Source organism: Adiantum capillus-veneris, chromosome 13 (assembly GCF_014529385.1).
Source record: "Adiantum capillus-veneris isolate H3 chromosome 13, ASM1452938v2, whole genome shotgun sequence".
NCBI classification, from domain to species: domain Eukaryota; kingdom Viridiplantae; phylum Streptophyta; class Polypodiopsida; order Polypodiales; family Pteridaceae; genus Adiantum; species Adiantum capillus-veneris.
In genome coordinates this window covers 157,425,404-157,445,689 of record NC_140943.1, presented here as the reverse complement: position 1 = coordinate 157,445,689, position 20,286 = coordinate 157,425,404, and the positions used below count along the sequence as shown (strand labels likewise).

At 43.3% G+C, this 20,286-nt stretch overlaps 1 protein-coding gene across 1 annotated transcript in view; it reads left to right on the top strand.

The window, feature by feature from the left end:
• The window catches only part of EMB2785 (elongation factor family protein), a 101,696-nt gene that overhangs the window by 49,388 nt on the left and 32,022 nt on the right, over positions 1-20,286 (top strand). Inside the window, exons 4-8 of the mRNA XM_086527611.1 lie at positions 13,151-13,219; positions 13,318-13,490; positions 15,115-15,252; positions 19,902-20,027; positions 20,097-20,195. Of these exons, the coding sequence (XP_086383737.1) occupies positions 13,151-13,219; positions 13,318-13,490; positions 15,115-15,252; positions 19,902-20,027; positions 20,097-20,195 (605 nt within the window). The remainder of the gene's footprint in view (positions 1-13,150; positions 13,220-13,317; positions 13,491-15,114; positions 15,253-19,901; positions 20,028-20,096; positions 20,196-20,286) is intronic.

The window sequence follows — 20,286 nt, the reverse complement described above, 5'->3', positions numbered from 1 at the left end:
CTTTGCAACAAGTGTCCTGCCACTTGTCCCTCTAAAATCTATTACCATATACATGTTGTAGTGCTGTGTGTGAACACACTTAGGACCGCTGGGGCATTTTTTTCCTCGCTAGGAGGTTTTTTCCCCCGTGCATTGTATATACGCCCATCACTATAGGGCTAACTTATCTTCCATTGCACACTAAGTAATACACTCTCTCTGTGTGCCTTGAGCTTCCTTCGTCTTTTCCAAGCTGTGTGTTTTTCTGCAACCCTAATTTCAACAATTGATATCAGAGCAGGTTGCGTCCTCCCAGGCTTAGTTGCAAGGAGCTCCAGCACATGCGTGCTCACTTTCTCCAATTTTTGTAATCTTTGGCGAGCGTGCTCATTTCGGCCTCCGTTTCCACTACAGGCAATACTGTACAGGCTATTTCGACATTTTGTGCAGTTTTTTTGTCAGCGCCATTTGTAGCATAACAGGTCCCTTATAGTCTTCTACGGTTTGTGCTATAAAGCACGTGCTGTTCCCACTTTCTTTCTTCTCTTTTGGACAGTTTTCACATCAGGTGCACGCATTCGCCATGGCCGACAACAACATAGATGTGTTCAAGATGTTTGCTGCTGAGGAATGGATTGGATGGGGACAATTTTTCTATGTGGGCTTACATGATACAACATGTTCTTGTGTCAAAGGGTGTCTGGAATATTGTGCAGGGCATTGATGTATGTCCTGGTTCTGAGGATGTAGGCGACGTTGAGAAAGTTGCAGGTCTTGTTGTTATTAGAGTTGTTTTGCGTACGACAAAACAAGCTCGTTGGGATGTAAAAGATGCGCAAGCTCATGCATTGATTGCGTTGTCTGTGAAGCGCACTATTACTCACCACATTCATCCAACAAAATCTGCAAAACAGCCTTGGGATATTCTGGCTGGTCTTTATGCAAGTCGCAATGAGGCAAAAATTGCATTGCTGCGTAAAGAGATGGAGTCGAAGATTATGCACGAGGAAGATGATATGGACACTTTCCTTGCTGGTGTCAAGGATATCAATGAGCAACTTATTTCTGCAGGTGAAGTCATTTCAGATAGTTCCCTTGTACAGATTGTTCTTGATGCCTTGCCAGATTCTTACCAGACTTTTGCTAGTAGTTGGAGACTTATGACCCAAGGAAATCCTGAAGTTGTCAAGTTTGATGCATTATACACATTGCTGTTGCAAGAGTTGCTTTCCAGAAAAAACAGGACTAGACAACGTGCAGTTGAACAGGCCTTTATTGCTGCTCAAAGAAAAGGTGGTAACAACAATGCAACCACTTCTTATGGTTCTTCTGCGAGTGGAAAATCACGTGTTTCTAATGTTTTTGCTAGCAACAATTCGTATTGAAAGTTTGGTGATAAGGGCACAAAGAAGATGTGTTGTCATTATTGTAAAGCTAATGATCACTTGATCAAGCAGTGGCCAAAGAGGCTAAGAAGAAAGATGGTGGTTCCATTGCAAATGCTTGCTCCACTACAAATGCAGCTATTGTTGAGTCTTCTGTGAAAGGAGACTGTGATGCTGATGTTGATGCAGAATGGGCTTTTAGTGCAGAGTGTACCTATAATTCTGTTGTCCATGATGCATGCATGTCAGTTGCTGCAGATTTACATGTGTGGTATTTTGACAGTTGTGCTACAAAGCACATTACCTCACATCGTGATTTGTTCACCTCTCTTGAGTCTGTCCCTCATGGGAATTTAGTTACTTGTGCCAACAATGCCTCTTATCCGGTTCAGGGAGTTGGAAAGATTGTGCTTACTGCTGCAAATGGCAGTTCTTTCACACTTGTTGATGCACTTTATGTACGTGGGATCAAGAAGAATCTTTTGTCTATATTTGCACTTGCTAGACATGGACTTGTAGTCAAATTTGTGGATGACAAATATACAGTACATAATCTCAGTTTTGGTGATGAAATTGTTGCATCTGGCATTTTATGTTGTGGGCTGTCTAAGCTCACTTTGTATGACAAGTGTGGGCAGAATTTTGCAAATGCAGTTGTGGATTCAAAGGCTATTTCAGATGCAAAACTTTGGCATGCACGTTTTGCTCATCTTAATTTTGCCAGTTGTTGCATTTGCAAAAATCCGATATGGTTGCTTCTTTGCCGCCTCGGCCCTCTTGAAGTACTTGTCAAACATGTTTGAGAAGGCTGTATTTTGGGTAAGATGTAGCGTTCTAAGTTTCCAAAAGATGGGTCAGTTAGGGCCACATGCAGATTGTCGCTTGTTCATAGTGATGTTTGTGGGCCCATGCAAACTCCGTCCTTGGGTAATTACCTTTACTTCGTGACTTTTATTGATAAATACTCCAGGCATGCATGGGTGTATCAACTTAAGGAAAAGTCTGAAGTGTTTATGTGTTTCAAACAATTTTTGGCTATGGCTAAAAATGTCTCAAAATGTACTATGGGCATCCTCCGTTCCGATCAAGGGGGGGAGGGAAACCGGCCCATAGAGCGGTGGACTTTGTCTTTCACCCGAAATTCTTTACTTTACTTTAGACACACACACACACACAGAGAACTTTGCAAAGGTAACCTGCGACGGAAGTAACACTTAAAGCATACACACAGCTCGGAAGCTAGAATGCTCTGAGTAGACGCCGACAACCTGTAGGCCTCAAAATTGGCGCCCCTTTCGGTTTTTCTTTATTCTCTAAGAGGGTAAATCACAAAGAAGAGTCCTGGGAATTCTTTACCTGTATCCAGCTTGATACCACCTGTTCTAGCAAAATTTCGGCAGCAGAACAGCCCCAAAACTTGCCCGAAACCAATTCCCCTGCTGTAACTTTCCACTGGCGTAAACCCTCTGTTTTCTGCCCAAAAACAGTAAATTCAGCACGCTGTATTTACTGGGTTTTGCCCCATTTTTAGCTCTAAATAGTCCATGAACTATCCTCTAACAGTGGGGCACTGTTCCCCATGGTTCTGGCATTCGTATGGCTGAAAAACAGTTCAAATTCAGCGCATAACGAGCGCTGAAAATGCACTTGTACAATGAGGTTATCACCCTCACCGGTGTCTACTTTTGGAGCAGCAGTTAGCTACTCCTGTTCCTGCTCAGGGAGGCTCTTGCCTTAGCAAAAACTCATATGACCACACAGCTGTACATGAGTCAAATGAAGAGCCTCTTGAGGGGCGTCACATTACTGCACGTAGGGGAGAGAGAGAGTAGTGTAAGGTGTGCAGGACATGACTTCTTGCACTACACTGTACACGAGAGGGAAAGCTTGCAGTCAATAGCTCTTAACGTGTGACAAACTTGCAAATGAGGCTCTCTCAGATAGAAATCGAGCGCCCATTCTTGCTGCAAGAGGAAAGTGCACACTCGGCACATTTATAAGCAATTTTCCTGCTTTGGGCTTCCCACTTAAAAATCTCCCGATTGGTTGCCCAGTTGACTTTGCAGTAGAGTTGTAAAATGTTCCCCTTGAAATTGCGGAGGTAATGACGCGAAAACGGATTTTATTGTCCAAAATAGCAGTTCTATAAATTTTAGGGGATGCTTCCGTTGAAGTCCCACTGGTCATCTGACCATCTATTCCCATTTGGACCGCATCCAAAAATGCAATGTAGCTGAGCTGCGAGGTACTTTCCTTTGGTGACTCCACCTTGGTACTGTGCCTTTATTGAGTTCACTTCCTAGTATCCAACAACTTGCGAAGTGTGACGGGGGACCTACATGATCTTGAATTTAGCCAAGATATCCTTTTACTATACGAGTTCTAGTGCCGACCAACTTCCTGTCTGCAGGTGAAACTACCGTTTACATTGGCCATACAACATTCGACCATTTGTAACTTCAAGAAGGGGGTCTCAAAAATTAAACAAAAATCATTGGAAAGAAACCAACAACTAAGGTTAGCAATTGCCTTGTCCTCGTGACATAGTTAACAGTTGCCACATCCTCGTGATAGGGGAGTATGTGTCTCATGAATTTAATGCATTTCTGGCTAGTCGTGGGATAAAACACCAAAGTACACTTCCCTATACGCCTCAACAAAATGGTGTTGCTGAGAGGAAAAACAGGTCACTTAGGGAAATGGCACGATATATGATCAAAGGTCAAGCTTTGCTGCATTTGTTTTGGCTTGAGACCATCATGTGTGCCACTTATGTACTTAAAAGGTGTCCTACGAAAGCTTTGCAGTCTATGACTCCATATGAAGTATGGCATGATAGAAAGCCTTCTATTGAGCACATGGTGTTTTTGGCTGTTTGGCATATGCTTTGGTGCCACAAACACAACGCAGAAAACTGGATGATAAGGCTGTCAAATGTATTTTTGTTGGTTCTAGCGTTGAAAGCAAAGGTTATAGGTTGTATCATCCGTAAAGGAAGCGTATTAGGTTTCTTGGGATGTTGTGTTTGTGGAAGATTCTGTTGAGCCCTCGTTGTCGTGTACTAGAGAAAGTAATGTAAGCTCACAGGACATTTATGACACTTTGTTGCCTCTTTTTAGTGGTGGGAGTTCATATGTAAATTTCAATGAGGCAAAGGTACAGCCTATGGGGGTTTTGAAAATGTTACAGATTAGCCTATTACTGATGTAGATGTACATGATGTACTTGATGAGGAAAGGGTTGAAAATGAGCAGGCTAGAGGTATGCCAAAATGGTTGGTGCATACATTGCGTGAAAGTAAATCGGATGCACCTTTGTCTAATCGCACTTGTTGAGGCTCCCGCCATGCACCTTATGCATCAGATTGTTATGCTTTGGCTGTGTCTAGCTTACATGATGTTGCGGAACCTTTGTCTTTTGATAAAGCACAGAATTCAGAAAATTGGATGGCTGCCATGCAATTAGAATATGATGCACTTATAGAAAATGACACATGGACTTTATGTGATTTGCCTCCTAGCAAAAAGGCCATCGGTACAAAGTGGGTTTACAAGTTGAATCGCAAGCCGGATGGTGAGATTGATCGCTATAAGGCTCAACTTGTTGCAAAGGGTTATGCACAACAAAAAGGAATAGATTATGAAGAGACTTTTGCTCCCACTTGTTGTATGACTACTGTGCGTTTCTATGTGCATTGGCAACTCATTTTGGTTGGGATGTACATCAATCAAACATTGTTACTGCTTTCTTGAATGGTGACATATTTGAGGAAGTTTATGTAACGTAGCCTCGCGGTTTTGTCAAGAAAGGAAAGAGGATAAGGCGTGCAAATTTAACAAAGCTTTGTATGGGTTGAAGCAATCTTCTTGTGCTTGTTATGAGAAGACTGACACTCATTTGGTCAAACGAGGATTTTGTAACAGTATAACAGAAAGCACATTGTATGTAAAGCGTAAGGGTGACGTACTTCTCATTGTGGTTCTTTATGTGGATGATTTGCTGATCGTTGGACCAAATGAGAGACATATTACTAAATTTAAGGCTGATTTGAATGCTACTTTCAAGATGAAAGATTTGGGGCTATTGCATCATCACTTTGGGTATACAAGTTAAGTAGTGTGATGGTGGTAATGCTTTGTGTCAGAAAAGTTACATAGAGACATTAATATGTAAGTTTGGACTTAGGATTGCAAACCTATTGCCACTCCCATGGAAAAGGTTTGAAATTGATTCTTCGTGATGTTGGTGATCTTGCAGATGTCACTCTTTACCAAATTGGTGTTGGATGCCTCATTTATGTATGCAACACGAGGTCAGATATTCAGCTTGCAGTCTCACAGGTTAGCAGATTCATGCATAGCCTAGGGTCTAAGCATTGGCAGACTGTCAAGAGGATTTTTCGCTACTTGAGTGGCACTTTACATCTCGGCTTGTTTTATCCAAGGGGGGATCATTGCCGCCAGATTTGCATGCTTTTTCGGACTCTGATTGGGCTGGTTGTTTTGACACACGAGTGTCTCCAAGTGGTTTTTGTTTCATGCTTGGCAGCTCATGCATATCATGGTTGAGCAAGAAGCAACCTATTATGGTCACTTCCAGTTGTGAGGCTGAGTACAGGGCAGTCTTCACAGCTACGGTTGAGTGTGTATGGCTCAGATGCCTTATGGATGATTTGGGTATTGGACAGGACACTGCCAACACTATCTACATTGACAGTCAGAGTGCATTGGCAGTTGCAAGGAACCCAGTTTTTTATGCTCGCACAAAGCACATTGAGGTGCATTGCTACTATGTCAGGGAGAGGCTCTCAACAGGAGATATCAACTTGGCTTATGTGCCAATACAGGACAATTTTGCAGATCTTGTCACAAAGGCATTGTCTCGTGAGAAGTTTAAAGCTTTCGGAAAGCTTTGGGCTTACTCCTCTTTGTGGATTGATCATGTTCTCAAGGCATGGCACTTCCCTTTACTCTATGTGTCAGCTCTCGTTCACCGCATCACTTCTACGGGGATTTGTTACCACATACATGTGGTAGTGGTGTGTGTGAACACACTTAGGAGCACTTGGGCATTTTTTCCCTCATTAGGAGGTTTTTTCCCCCGTGCATTGTATATACGCCCATCACTCTAGGGCTAACTTATCTTTCCATTGCACACAAAGTAATACACTCTCTGTTGTGTGCCTTGAGCTTCCTTCGTCTTCTCCAAGCTGTGTGTTTTCGTGCAACCCTAATTCCAACAAAATCCTCCTCTAGAATCTTCTAGAAGCTTCTAGAACTTTCCTTCCTTAGAAAACTGTTAACAAAAAGAAATATCGATATGGGTATCAAATGAAAGCTCTTTCTAAGTACAACATGATTCTAGCTTTAGAACATCAATCCAATATGCTTATAAAGAGAGAAATGTATTCAATGCAATTAGACCACATGTATGCATATTGATAATCTTTCATGATCATCCTATCTTATTGATTGTAATTGTCTTTTTAGGCGGATCTAGCCCACACTCCCGAGGCATTAATTCTTTCTATGTGCGAGTATGGCGGTGATACGCAAGAGTTACAAGCCACAAGCTTCCCGTTTCGGTTAGCTAGGTGTGACTGTGCTGTCACGTGTGCACTTCACTTGCAGTACGTGAACATGCTTCTGCTACAGTCTATCATGAGTCATTAGCGGATTTTCGCGTTTTGCGCTAGCTGATGACGTGGTAGCCGTACGATTTCCGTAAATTTCGCTGGCAGCTTTTGGCATTGCTTTTGGGACCAGAAGCTTTTGAGTTTTGAAGGCTTTTCACTGTAACCGCTTTTCAGGCCAAGGGCCTTTAAATATAAGGTTAGGGCTCATTCTCTGGCATGCTTCCTGGAGAAGGTTCAGAGCCTGGAGTACCGGCTTGTACTGAGTTGATGCAATATAAAGAAATACCAAAAGGGGCGCCAAGGTTTGGGGCCAATACTCTTTGGGGTGGAATTCCGCCACTCCGTGTCGCGTGTCGTCTCTCTCTCTCTCTCTCTCTCTCAGTTCAATTGTTAATGAAGTGCTGAAAGTCTGTTTAGTCTGTTCTTTTCTATTGGCACGTGGTGCCCGTCTTGTGACACGTGACATTGGTATCGGAGCTCTGTGTGTGCTTCGGCTTTGCGAACTCAGTAGGACCACCAAGAACCCCAAGAACCCAAGAATCCAAAGAACCTCTCCCAGTCTTTTTCCTGATTGAATCTTCGAGTCCCTATCATGGAATTATTAGCTCCCATCTTCATTGCCATGTCTTTGAAGGAAGATCGACATTGGATACACGAGAACCCAGATATTGAGTACTAGGATTTACTTGCCTCTGACGTGGATATAAAAGGAGTTGGAGATAAGATCCCTAAACCTCTTCTGCATTCGCATGTAGCGTGCGTCAACTTGCGTCGAGAAGAAACCCTTGGAAATACCTCCGAGCACCCTTACTTTTCAACTGCACCGACAATGTTTTCACGATGGACTATTCGAGTGGTAGTACTTGCTCACAAGGCAGAGTCAACACCAAGGTTGTTATTCTGCGACAGTAGTAAGGCCACCTAGCAACCCATAGGGTAGGTGTTTACATCGCACCAGATCTACATCCGCAGTATCTACCCATTGGGAGGAGTTTTTATCCGTTTATGCATCCACATGCATCAGAAGCAATCAGAAGTACAGACAAAATCCAAAGATAGAAGTTTGGTAGTTGTGCCTCACCTTCATCAAGAGGGATGTCACGTGCGCACTTCTTGCGCTAAATGGACATGCTTTTGCTATAGTCTAGCATGAGACTTGAGTCATTAGCTTAGGACCGAGCCTGGCACCTTTGTGAGCCTCTAGCACGACCTGCATGTCCAATCAGGTCATAGTTGCATACCGTCTCTTGCACAGTACCGCATTTTAGCACTTAGGCATTTACTGTGCGTGGACCACAACTTAAAGTGCATTTTATCAATAAGTGACTTTTTATTTACCCTTGTTGGAATGTAGGTAGGGAAAATGGCTAAAGGACCTATAAAAGAAATCCTTTGGGTACCAGTAGAAGGCAAAGGAGCAGTGAAAAAGCCTCTCTAGAACCAAGCCGTATGAAGTGGCACAGGAATCAACATCTCCATCAACGTTTTCAGACCGGCATGATCAACTTTTTCAGACAGCATGATCGCAACAGATTTCAGCCTTAGCCTCGTCGTGGTTGCAGATCCCTTGTCATCGACATTGCTAGCAGATTCCGACATTTAGCCTTAGCGCCGTCGGCGTTGTCGTCGACACAGTACCCCAACACCTAGTACTCCTTGTGCCTTGGCTCGGCATAAGGATCCACAGAACCTTGTCGTCGGCATCATCATCGTCAACACATAGCCGTCAATACCTCATCGTTGTCGACATAGACCCATCAATACCTGTCGTCGACCTCATTGTCGTTGACATAGAACCATTAGTACCTTGTCGTCGTCATTGTCGTCGACATAGACCCAACATCATCGACTTTGTCATTGTCGTCGACATAGACCCATCATTACCTCTTCGTCTACATGATCGTCGTTGACACAGACCCGTTAGTACCTCGTCATCGACACCGTCATCGACCTCATCGTCCTCGACATAGACCCAATAGTACCCCATCGTCGTCATCGACATAGAACCTCTCAGTACCGTAGTACCATCAGTACCCAGCATCAATAGCATCAATGCTGTAACAAACTTGGGAACCCCAAGTCTAGAATCTGTCGCAAAACGAGAGGGAGATTCACTTAAGACACTTCACAGAAAAGTCACAGTTCAATTGAGTCGACATGGCTTGGCGTAGTTCTGTGCCTAGATAGATTGGCAAAGATTGGCGCCCCTTTCAGTATTTGTTTTTGTATTAATCTTTGAGCAAAGTACAACTTCCGTGGGTCCTCAGCTCTTAGACTCTGCATCTAGATGCTCTGCAGAGTGAGGCCCTTGGGTTCCTTTTATTCTTACAAAGGGGTGCTAAAAGCAGAGCCCCAAAAGCACTAACTCAAAAGCCTCTAGTTCAAAAGCAGAAGGCCCAAAAGGAGCCGGCGCTTTTTGGGGAAATCCGTACAACTTTGCCACGTCAGCACTGTCAATGCAATCTGCGGAAATTCATACGTTTTGCCAGTAGCCAACGCAATCTGCAGCGTCCGTACAGGCTACAGCGAGCCACGTCGGCAGTATTTACGCAGGTTAATTCCTTTGTGTCCCTTTTGTCCCCTCGGCAATGTCCCATAAGTTAGGAACAACGTACTGTCAGTAGGCTATGCCACATCATCAGTTTGTGACATACCCCCCTCTACATTTGCTTTTCTGAAAGCTGCTTCTGTGACAAGTAGTAGTGTAGACTCTGATGATCTGTAAAAAGTGTGAAATCTGCTCCGAGTAAATAGTGTCGCCATTGTGTAAGAGCATGGATCACTGCCAATAGCTATTTCTCATAGAACTGTGCTACTAATTCTGGCCTTGAAAACATTCTACTTTTATAAGAGATCACATGGCCTTCTTGCATCAAGACCGCTCTTAGACTACGACCACAAGCATCACAATAAACTTTGAACGGCTTTTGCAAATGGGGCAAAGCAAACACCAATCCAGTAGTCAATTTTTCCTTAAGTGTCTGAAAAGCAGTCACCTCTGTTGGTCCCCATGAGAAAGGGACTCCTTCTGAGTCAATAAGTGCAAAGGCGAAGCTATCTTTGCAAACTTCTGAATGAACCGCTGATAATAAGAGCACAAGCCCAAAAAGCTTCGAACTTCATGAATATTCTTTAAATCAGGCCAATCGCAGATAGCCTCAATTTTGGCCGGTCCATTTGTACTTCTGCTGTGCTGAGACGATGTGTCCTAGGAAATGTATGTCCGGCAAGAAAAACTCGCTCTTTTTGGCATTTATAACCAATCTATGTTCGCGCAATGCCTAAAAGAGCTGTCGCAGATGGTGTCGGTGCTCTGCTTCATCCTTGGAGAAAATTATAATGTCCTCAAAGAAGGTGCCGACAAAGACTGATACTCTTGAAAAATCCTATCCTTCATTCGATGGATTGTTGTTGGAGCATTTGTAAGTCCAAAGGGCATCACCAAAAATTCATATAAACCAAAGCTCGTCCGAAAGTCTTTCTTGTAGACATCTCCCGGAGCGATTTTGATCTGATGATATCTGCTTTTCAAATCAATGTTGCTGAAACAAGAGGATCCTTGAAGTCTGCCAAGAATATCATCGATCCTTGGAATTTTGAATGTGTTCTTGATGGTGATTTTATTGAGAGCTCTATAATCAGTGGACATTCTCCAAGATCCGTCTTTCTTTAGTACTAGTAAAACCGAAGAACGACAAGGTGATGTACTATGCTGGATGAGACCCTTTTCAAGAAGGTCTTTCACTTGGTTCATGATTTCTTCATTGTGGGCTGGGCTAACATGGTAAGGAGGCCAGTTTGGTAGTGTACTACCAGGAATCAAGTCAATGGTGTGGTCCTCAGGACGAGATGGAGGTAACTCGCCTCGTAGGCCTTTTGAGAAACAGTCAGCATGTGTGTGTAGAAATTTATGTCATTCTTTATCCAATTCAGACATGTTGGTTTGCAGGCGTAATTGAGGGCGATTACAATTCTTTCAAGAGGGGGGCGTCACAAACTATTGACGTGGCATGTGCAAAACCCGGCCGAGGGGTCTAAACCCTAACAGCTTGGAGTGTTCAAGTCTATTACAAAGTCCTAGCACACAAGGAAAGGAAAGTGAAGGATAAGCCGGTCCCGAGATATCTATTCAAGTTTAGGAACTATCCAACTCTTAATGCGAAGTGGATGGAGGGGAAGAACTTCGTAGATACTCCTTACATACTAGAGTTTTATGTTTAGGCTTTTGATTTAGCTTCGACTATTCTAGAAGTGCATAGAAAATCAGCAGGTTGAATCTGGTGTTGTAGGGGAGGGGAGCCACTCCACTGTTCTTTCTCAAATTGCCATAAGAGAATAGACTCAACCAATTTCTCTTTGGATTTTGGGGGTGCTAATTGGCTGGCAGCACTCTGCTGAGTGACTTTGTACATAAAAGTTGACCATAATTTTTTGGATCTTGGTTAGGAATACTTTAACTGAATGATTCATGTGCTCATACCATTGTTGTTTTGTCTGAGGATGTGGCAAATGAAATGTTTGCAGCATTTTGTTTTGTTGAATCTTAAGTGATGGCTAAATAAGCATAATAATCACGGTTCATGTCTAAGATCTCGGTGGGGATAGTGACGTGAAAGTGATTATGATTGCCAGTGCATGGTTTGAGTTCTCAAATGCATGTAAGCATAGAGTCATTGTCAATCGAGCTATTTTAGTGTCCACTATCTGTTTTGTAGGCTTTATGGAGGGCGATTACTATTCTTTTTTTTTTTTTTTTTTTGGGGGGGGGGGGGGGGGGGGGGGGGGGGGGGGGGGGGGGGGGGGGGGGGGGGGGGGGGGGGGGGGGGGGGGGGGGGGGGGGGGGGGGTCACAAAAGTGGAATCTGTGTGTCTTTTGCCGAATCGCAACTCTATCACTTTTGTGAGGTGTTAGCCGTTTGGAAATCCCATATAAACGTGGCGGAAACTCGCTGTTGACGTGGCAATACCATACGATGGTGACATGGCTCGCTTTATTTCTAAACAGCTTTTGGGCGTCAGTTTTCTTAGCAATTCCTTTTGGAGGCGTCCCATTTTTTTGTATCAGCTGCTTTTGGGCCTAGAGCCTTTATAATTGAAGCCTTGGGAGTATTCTGACAGATCAGTTGATGGTTGCACAATGACTCCTTGTTAGTTATACTGTGTGACTTATCAATATAAAAAGTACTGAAAGGGGTGTCAGAGTTTGGGGCCAGTGCATTTGGGAGTGGAACTCCGTCACTTCGTGTCGCGGCCAAAGTTTGCTTTGAAGTTTAAGTGTTTTTGTTCTGTTCGTGTTGCTGTGGAATCACCGCCTTGCAAGTGCCAAGTCGGTTTTAGAGGGAAACGGTGGATAGTAACGTCAATACTATCAACCGTCAGCTCCTTGCCAAAATAACCAAGCTTGAGACTGAAGCTAGAAATGGAAGGAGAAAGCCCTCATTAGCGAAGAGGTCCTCCTTTCAAGTTTGATGCCTTATAGGCCTTGGAATCAATTAACTATACTTTCTATGAAAACTCTTGGAATCAATCAAAATTCTTGGGATGCTTGTCTTCTAGTTTCTACCTGAAATAAATTTATTTATACAGATCAATGTGAGAATGCAAGCTAGGACTACAATCATGTTGTAAGAGTATTGCTTAAATATCAGAGTTTCTGAATATTCAGAATTGATGATCACATGGGAGTTGGATATTGAATGATGGATGGAAAGTTATAATATGTTGATAGTAAGTCAGCTATCACGATTCCGATGGAAAGTTACAATATGTTGATAGTAAGTCTGCTATCTCATAGATGAGAAGATATGGCCCTCACAAAGAGAGAGCCTTAGTTACTACAAGAGATGACACAAAGGTAGCGCGCGTGTGTTTGCAACGTTGCTGTGTGTTTTTCGTCTGAAACAGCCTTAGATTTGCGATCTCAAAGATTGTCCATGCAGCTGCTCAATTGGCTGCAACATGCAACTTAAGTACGGTTTCGATAAAATTATTCTATGGGGTGAAGCTTACTGTCTTCTGGATGTCTGCATGAGTCTATAGCTGCATTTTCGGTCAAGTTGAATCTGGACTTTCTCATCATGGCCAAGTCTCACTTTTTAAATTCAATTTTCCAATCATTGCAAGGTTCTCTAATGACCATCTCTGGCCTGCAGTTACAGCTGAACGATGCGGAGAGGTCGAGAGTATGATATTTGATTTGTTTGCAAACTTGGGTGCCACTGGTAATCCTGAGTTTGTAGGCACTAGTTTCCAATGTACATTCAATAAATGATATGGTAGTGTGGGATCTTACAATGTATTCTTTGCTTCTCATGTGCAGAGGAGCAATTAGAATTTCCAGTACTGTATGCTTCAGCTAAAGAAGGATGGGCATCTCGGACATTTGTAAAAGTGCCGAAAGAGGAGGAAAGAAATATGGCTCCTTTACTTGATGCAGTTTTGAAATTTGTACCCCCACCGAAGGGAGATTTAAAAGCTCCTTTTCAGATGCTGGTAAGGGTACATCTTGTCCACGTAGATTCTGGCTGGCTGTATTGTTGCATTTAATTAGTTATCTGTCAATTTGAAGTTATAAACTAAGTCAAACATCAAAGTTTATGCCTCCCTGCTCGCCTGGCCCGAAACAAGCTAGGTAGCTGATTCGCTTCGATGAAACTGTCTATTTGATAGACAGTTTCATTGAAGCGGGCACTATTGGGCACTGATGACGTTAGTGGGGATGTCGTGGTATTTAGTCAATACTATGCATGATGGAGCTGATGGTTATATTGTCTCGTGGGTGACTACCATGAGTCTATACCTTGCACTTTCCTTCAAGGGTGAATCTGGGTATATCCTGGATTCATCTAGGTATATTTGATATACTAGTTCCAAGGTGCAGAACTGTAAGTCCATTGGCATGTTTGATCGAAAGAAATGGTTGTGACGTTAGTCCTTCCATACCTGGCTGTACTTGGTCTACCAGAATAAACTCAAGATGACTTACTGACACTGAGGCCATATTCTGGGTACTAACCCAAGATCCCCCCCCCCTCTCTTTGGGTGGCCTTTCTACTTCTTTCTCTGCCCACCTTCACCTCTCCAAAATCATCATATAGCTGATTAGATTTACATTGAACATGTTGCAATCAACACCCTGGCAGATAGATTTGCATTGAGTTTTACTAGTCTTTCCATACCTGCTGTACTTGGTTTTTGGGTAATGAACTCAAGATCCTAGATGTAACTTACTGACAGTGAAGTCATATTCTGGGTACTAACTCAAGATCCTAGATGTACAAGATTCTACACCATACACCGCCCCCCCCCCCCCCCCCCCCCCCCCCCCCCCCCCCCCCCCCCCCCCCCCCCCCCCCTCCTCGCTTCCCCCTTCCCCAGGGTGGCTTCCCTGCTTCCTCTTTCTCTGCTCACCTCCATCTCTTCAAAATCATCATAGGATAAAGCTGATTAGATGTACATTGAGCATGTTGGAATCGCCCTGGCATATAGATTTGCATCGAGCTTTTAGGGATAGACAGCACCATCTGCACCCTGATTTTCATCACTCAGCAGCTTATGTACCCATTACAGCCATTTTTGATTCTTCTTACTATCATTGTTATGACTTGTGTGTTCATGATGTCCAGAGGACTCAGCACACTGGTCACAATTTGTCTCACAGGCCAGTTCTCTATGGGCCACTATGGCCTATGAAGATGTTGATAAAATCCTTCTACAATCCTCGTGCCACTCGTCTGAGCTTCCACCTCATTAGTCCTGCATATGAAGGTGAGGCATGAGTTGGTAACATTTTGCCATGGAAGATATTTCCCCATGCGGTGTTAAAGTTTTAAGTTCTAATAAATTTTCCTGTATCTTAAAGTCTATCTTCAGCAAAGTACCGTGAAAATCACTGGCTTTTATATCTTGAAGTTATGGTTCTGCCTATGCCTTTTAGTCTTGGACATAAACATATGATTATTTGAGACTTTACTGTGGGGGTGTTATCAGCAATTTTAATTTTGTGTAGCCAATTGTGTACTTTCAGCTAATTTTTCAAAGCTTGAACAAATGGAAAGTAAATTAATTAACCAGTTGTGTTGCTTTCCTAAATATACATTTTTTGGATTCTCTTCAGGTGTCAATGATGGAGCGGGATAATTATTTTGGTCGAATATTGACTGGACGCATTGCTTCAGGACAAGTGCGAGTGGGAGAGAGAGTGCACGGGCTTCGTGTGAAAGGTTCAGGGGGGGAGGTGATTGAAGTGGGAAAGGTAAAATTCTCAAAGCGTATCTCCTACCTAAAACATTTCAGTTTAGCTGTATACTTGCATCACATTTGTTGAATAAAGTGTTACCTTTGCGCTTTTTATTATTTTGGTGTCTAGGTATATCATTGCCTCAAGTTGTTGGAGCTGCTTGAACACCTTTGTGTTTTTAGACGTTTTTCAGCTTTTAATTTAACTTTCTACAGAAGAGAGTGTAAAGTCATTGCTATAAAATTTTCTCATTTGAATGATTTGGAATATTGTGGAGCTGGTATTGGAGCATTGAGCTATATTCTGTATGCCTTTACACTTTTTACTGAATAATGGACATGGGAAGTGCATTGTTAGAGGGCTATTTGTGTCAAGTACCACTATGAGGATAAAAAGTGTTTTGATCGACATGCTAAGCAGCAGTCAAGTTGTGATCGACATGCTAAAAAGTGTTGTAGTCAAGTTGGGAAATGGATTCTCAAAATAGGCGGTTGTGATGTGTGTTCTGGCCCAGTTTTTGGATACTTTTCTCGCTCGATAGATTGCATGAGAAATGCCAAACTTGTTTCTATTTGATGATTGGAAACCACTATAATACTTGGGCACGTATGTGCATTACTGTGCAAGTTATAGACTAAAACCGTTTTCTGCATAACAGGTCCCTTACAGTCTTCTATAGGTTGTGCTACATAGCATGTGTTGGTCCCGCTTCGTTTCTCCTCTTTTCGGGTAGTTTTCACATCAAGTGCAGGCATTCGCCATGGCTGACAACAACACATATGTATTCAAGATGTTTCCTGTTGAGGATCGATTGGATGGGGATAATTACCCTTGTTGAGGATCGATTGGATGGGGATAATTACCCTTTGTGGGCTTACATGATGCAACATGTCCTTGTGTCAAAGGGCGTTTGGAATATTGTGCAAGCTTTGGTCTAAAGATGTAGGCAATGTTGCAGGTTTTGGTGGCAGGGTTGCTGCTGCCACAATTGTCTTGCCTATGGTGAGCAAGCTCGTTGGGATGTAAGAGATGTGCAAGCTCATGCATTGATTGCGTTGTCTGTGAAGCGCACTATTACTTCTCACATTCGTTCAGAAAAATTTGCAAAATAGGCTTTGGGATATTCTGGCTGGTCTTTATGCAAGTTGCAATGAGGCTAAAATTGCAATGGTCCGTAAAGAGCTGGAGTCGAAGATTATTCATGAGGAAGATAAGATGGACACTTTCTTTGCTGGTGTCAAAGATATTAAGGCGAAGTCATTTCTGACCATTCCCTTGTGCAGATTGTTCTTGATGCTTTTACCAGATTCTTACCAGACTTTTGCTAGTACTTAGAGACTTATGAACCAAGGAAATCCAGAAGTTTTCGAGTTTGATGCATTATGTACATTCTTGTTGCAAGAGTCGCTTTCCAGAAAAACACGGCTAAACAGCGTGCAATTGAACAGGCCTTTATTGCTGCTCAAAGAAAAGGTGGCAACAACAATGTAGCCACTTCTCATGGTTCTTCTCCGAGTGGTAAATCACTTGTTCCTAATGCTTCTGCTAGTAGCAATTTGTATGGGAACTCTGGTGAAAAGGGCAAAAAGAAGATGCATTGTCATTATTGTAAAGATAATGATCACTTGATCAAGCAGTGTCCTAAGTTGAAGGCAAAAGAGGTTAAGAAGAAAGAGGTTGGTTCCACTACAAATGCAGCTATTGTCGAGTTTTTTGTGAAAGGAGATTGTGATACAGAACTAGCTTTTAGTGCAGAGTGCACTTATGAGTCTCTGTCCATGATGCATGTATGCCAGTTGCTACAGATGCTCATGTGTGGTACTTTGATAGTGGTGCTACATAGCACATTATCTCTCATCATGACATGTTTACCTCTCTCGAGGATGCCCCTCATGGGCATTTAGTCACAAATAGTGATGATGGTGCCTATTTGATGAATAAGAAGGCGGAGGAGGAGCAGTAGCTGGTGGTGGTGGAACATAGGGAGAGGAAGAGTTGTAGAAGGCAACGGAGGTGGAATGTCAGAGGCGACATGTGGACGTTCTCCCAAAGCCATATGCTTGAAGATGCCCCCTAGGAACTGGGAGACCTCCCCAGAGCTATGTCGCGAAGAGGTAACAAGGGGATTATGACAAGGCAAGAGGAGGAGAAGAGTAGATCTGAGAGGGTTCTTGTGGGATAGCAAGGGCAACAAGAGGATCAAGAGAGCCCAAATAATTGGAAAAAGCCTCCAAATCAATCCGAGCATTTGTCGGATTCTGTTTTCGTTGCTTGGTGAGATTATGAACCAAGTGAAAGAATTGGAGAATGTGTATTGGCTACAGGGCTGTCAATAAAATCACCATCAAGAACAGGTTTCTAATACCTAGGATCGATGATATACTCAACAGGTTACAAGGTTTTACTTGTTTCAATAGAATCGATTTGAAATGGAAGAAGAGTGAGTTCCCCCTCCCCCCCCCTAGAGATCCACTTTTTGGGACACATCGTCTTTGCGGAGGGTACCAAAATGGACCCGGCCAAGGTTGAGACCATCAGAGATTGGCTAGATTTGAAATGTTCATGAGGTTTGAAGCTTTTTGGGTTTGTGTTCTGACTATGGGCAGTTTATTCGAAAGTTTGCGAAGATTGCTTCTCCTCTGCATGCTTTGACACAGAAAGGGGCTCCTTTTACATGGGGACCATCTGAGATTGCAGCCTTTAAAACTCTCAAGGAGAGGTTGACGACTTTCCCAGTGTTGGTTTTGCTAGACTTGCAAAAGCCATTTGAGGTCTACTGGATGCATGTGGCTGTAGTCTGGGAGTGGTCTTGATGCAAGAATGCCATGTTGTAGCATATGAGAGCCGAATGTTTTCTAGACCAGAATGGGTTGCACAGATTTACGTGAAGGAGTTGTTGGCAGTCATCCATGCTCTCACTCAGTGGCTATTCGGAGCTCGTTTTATAGAGTTCACTGATCACGAGAGTTTACGCTATTTCTTGTCTCAGAAATAGCTTTCGGACAAGCAGTTGGGGTGGGCAAACATTTTGTCACAATTTCACTCTCAGATTGTGCATGCTCAGAAGAATGTGGTGGCGGATGCACTGACTCGCAAGCATGTGGTGTTGGCTATTCCGGCAGTTCATCATCACAGCTTCGAGAATATGGTAGATCAGTACGCCACAAATCCGGATTTTGCAGACATCTTTGACCGATTGCAGAATGGGGAAGTGGTTATGGGCTATTCACTCAAGGAAGGCTATTTGATGCAGAAGAACTTGTTGTGTGCTACAGTAGCGTTAAGAAATAAGATTTTGACAGAGTGCCACTGTCCACCTTTTCCACTCCCAAACGGCAAAGGCCCCAAACCATGGTGCCCCTTTCGGTATTTCTTTATATTGCTTCAACAAGATACAAATGGCGGCCTTTGCTTTGCTTCTCCACACGGTAGAATCCCATAGAGAGAGCCCAACACACTTATTCAAAGGCCCTTGGTCTCACCCCAAAGTAGTACATGAAAAGAAGCTTCTGGTCCAGCCAAGAGGGCTATAGCGCAAAACACAGAGATCGGTACATGCTGGATCGTCATCAGTTTCTATGCAATTTGGCTTTGTGTGTGGGTGTGCTCTGCTTAATTTAGGGTTTAGACCCTTTGGCTACTGAACGGTAAGCTGGTTGGGTTAGGATTCCTGGGGTCTTAAACTCAACCTGATAGTATCCTCGGCCTAGGATTTGCACATCGATGATCTTGCCCACCTCCGCAAGTAGGTGAGCTTGCACCAAGTCACGAACAGCCCGTTGGCCGGGATGGGTGTCTATGATCATGCAAATGACCGAGGCTGTTTAGAGGCAATCAATCTGAGCAGTTTTAGTCTACCATTTAGAGAGAACGCCAAGGAAGACTCTGTGGGATGGGGCAAGGGTGTCCGCCATTTATGTCTGATGTCGTGTGTGAAGAGCTTGAAGAGGAAGAGAGGGCACAAGCGAGGGAGCGCTAGTGTAAGAACAGAAAACGGAAGTGTGTGTGCGTGCGACTCCCAAGTGAGCAGGTGTGTGTGACTGACATGTGTCTGCACGAATGGGCATACCAGCTTGTCATTTCATTTAAAAAAACTTCTTGCTCACCCTCACTTGATGTGTGGGGCATGGGTGTGGGTGTGGGTGCGGGCAAAAGTTCAAAGCAGTGAGAGGAAAGAGCGATGAAGGCGGAAGCTGCGAGCTCTTTAGCTGATCTGGATTATTTGCACACACTTTTGTTTAGATTTTCCTGGATAGCCACAAGACATTGACAATCGTAATATTGATATATAGGGCAATTTGCTAGACGTTTTAAGTCTTCCTCTGTTTCTTTTTGTGAAACGGTCGCCATTGGCATATTCCCACCAAATGATTGCATTTTCTGCCTGCCATATTAGAGCTAGCAGATGTGCCTATGCACTGCACATCTTAACATGCTATAAAAAAGGAGCAGGATGAGGGAGCAAGAGAAGGGCTTGCAGTTTTCATGGATGTGCTTGGCGTTGGGATGTAATAATCAGGGCAAGGTGTTTTCTCTCATGCAAGTTTGATGCAATTCTTGCAATTGCAATGAAGGACCATTTTATGAGAGATGGACTATTTGATAGACAGTTTGAAAGGTGGTTTCTCACCTTAGTCTTCACCCTTCAATGGGAGCATTTTCAGGTGGTGAAGCTTATGAAAAAGAGGGGCACAACCATTGTTCCTGTGGATTCAGCTGGGGCAGGGGATATTGTTTCACTTTGTGGGCTGTCAAATCCTTCTATCGGCCATACTGTTTCTGCTGTGGAGGTTCGGAATTGCCATTGTCTTTGTTTGGTATAGAGCTTGCTTGGTTGTTTACTTTGCAGTTTTTTACAGATAACTACTCCATTACCAGCTACAATTATGGACCCTCCTACCATTTCCATGACTTTTGGTGTGAATGATTCGCCATTGGGTGGCCGTGATGGCAATCAGGTAATCATTGTTAATTTTTTGGCAGGCAATTCTTTTCTATTTGCTTTTCTTTGTGAATGCGGGTAACGTGCCTAGTTATTTGACTTTTTGC